This window comes from Chrysochloris asiatica, unplaced genomic scaffold, assembly GCF_000296735.1.
Source record: "Chrysochloris asiatica unplaced genomic scaffold, ChrAsi1.0 scaffold00013, whole genome shotgun sequence".
In the NCBI taxonomy this organism is placed as follows: domain Eukaryota; kingdom Metazoa; phylum Chordata; class Mammalia; order Afrosoricida; family Chrysochloridae; genus Chrysochloris; species Chrysochloris asiatica.
Window position 1 is genome coordinate 19,870,976 of NW_006408531.1, and position 1,774 is coordinate 19,872,749.

At 40.2% G+C, this 1,774-nt stretch overlaps 1 protein-coding gene across 1 annotated transcript in view; it reads left to right on the forward strand.

The window, feature by feature from the left end:
* Positions 1-661: 661 nt before the first annotated feature.
* Positions 662-1,774, forward strand: part of VNN2 (vanin 2) — a 26,941-nt gene continuing 25,828 nt past the window's right edge. The window contains exons 1-2 of the mRNA XM_006834721.1: positions 662-874; positions 1,292-1,422. Coding sequence (XP_006834784.1) covers positions 662-874; positions 1,292-1,422 — 344 coding nt within the window. The remainder of the gene's footprint in view (positions 875-1,291; positions 1,423-1,774) is intronic.

A 1,774-nucleotide genomic window follows, 5' to 3' on the forward strand; every position in this document is an offset into this window, starting at 1 on the left:
GTTTTTCTTCATATTAACTCAGCTTCTTGGATTATTTGCTCAGCATACAGGTTAAATAAGTATAGTAAAAGAAGACAACTCTGTCACACACCTTTCTTAATTTTAAACCATTAAATGTTCCCATGTTCTGTTTGAACAACTGCCCCTTTGTCCATGAGCACAATTAAGTGTTCCGGGATACTTGTACTTCACAATGTTGTCCAAAGCTTGCCATGATCCACACAATTGAAAGCCTTTTCATAGTCAATAAAATACAGTTAAACATCTCTGTTTTCAGCCAAGTTCCATCGGATATCAGCCATGTTATCCCTCATTCCATGGCCTCTTCTGGCTTGAACCTCTGGAAGTTCTCTGTCAATGTATGCTTGCAGCCATTTCTGTATTACCTTTAGTAAAACTTTACTCTCATGGGATATCAAAGAGATTTTCCGCATTCCTTTGGGTTGCCTTTCTTTGGAATGGGCACAAATACAGCTCTCTTCCAATCAGTTGGCCAGATAGTGTTGTCTTCCAAATTTCTTGGCATAGATGAGCCTAACCATTCTATAAACAGTTATATAAAAGTCCAGTAGATGGCAGTATAATAGTTTTAGAGAGGTTTCCTCCTCTATTAAGATCACATGGATGTAGCTTTCACTTTCAGAAGTTCTAGATGGTGGTCATGATCAGGTCTTCTTTTCCAACCTCCGTGGCAGTGTTTGCCCTTCTTATCCTGAATGTCGGTGCCAAGGATACTTTCATAGCTGCAGTCTATGAACATGCTGTCATATTGCCAGACAAAACAGAAACGCCTGTTTCTGAGGAAGATGCCTTTCTCCTGATGAACAGGAATATAGATATGCTGGAAAATGCGATTAAACAAGCAGCTAAACAGGTATTCTCCTATTTAAATTTACGGGAGGGGCTGTCAAGTCAATTCCAGCTCACAGCGATCCTATGTTGTTGTTGTTAAGTGCTGTTGAGTTGCTTCCTCCCCATAGTGACTCTGTATAGAGTTTCCAAGGAATGGTTTGTCAGCTTGAACACCGGCCTTGCAGTTCAAGCCAGTTTTGCAATCTAGCACACTGACTCACAGCACCAGATTAAAACTACCCCGTAGGGATTCCTAGGCTGAAATCTTTATGGGAGGAGTTGATCAGGTCTTTACTTATGGAAGTAACTAATGGGTTTCAACCACCAACCTTTAGGTTAGCCACCACGCATGTAACCATTACCTCATCGAGGCTCCTTGGTGTTGAATTTTCTAGGTTGTACATGGAGGAATAGTTTTGATTTAACTTGCTTTGAACAGGGTGCTCAAATCATTGTGACTCCAGAAGATGCACTGTATGGCTGGAACTTTAGCAGGGAAACGATTTTCCCATATTTGGAGAATATCCCAGACCCTAAGGTGAACTGGATTCCATGTGAGGAACCCCTCAGGTATTTTTCACTCTCTTAGTTATTTGCTCAAAAGTGCTGTTATTGTCTAAAATGTAAATGTTCTCCTAAGCAAAATGATTCATACTGAATTATCCTGTATGCGATATATATGATTGTTATGTTAACCTGGTATTCATTAGGTGCAAAAGAAAACAGGTGCCATTTAATAGTATTTTATGATATAATATATGTTTTATATACTCTGGTTGTGTAGTGGTTATGAATCGGGCTGCTAATCTCACAGTCAGCAGTTCAAAACTACCAGCTGTTCTGTGAGAGAAAGATGAGGCTCTCTGCTCCCGTAAAGATTTACAGCCTCGGAAACCCTGTACAGGGTCGCTATGAGTCAGAA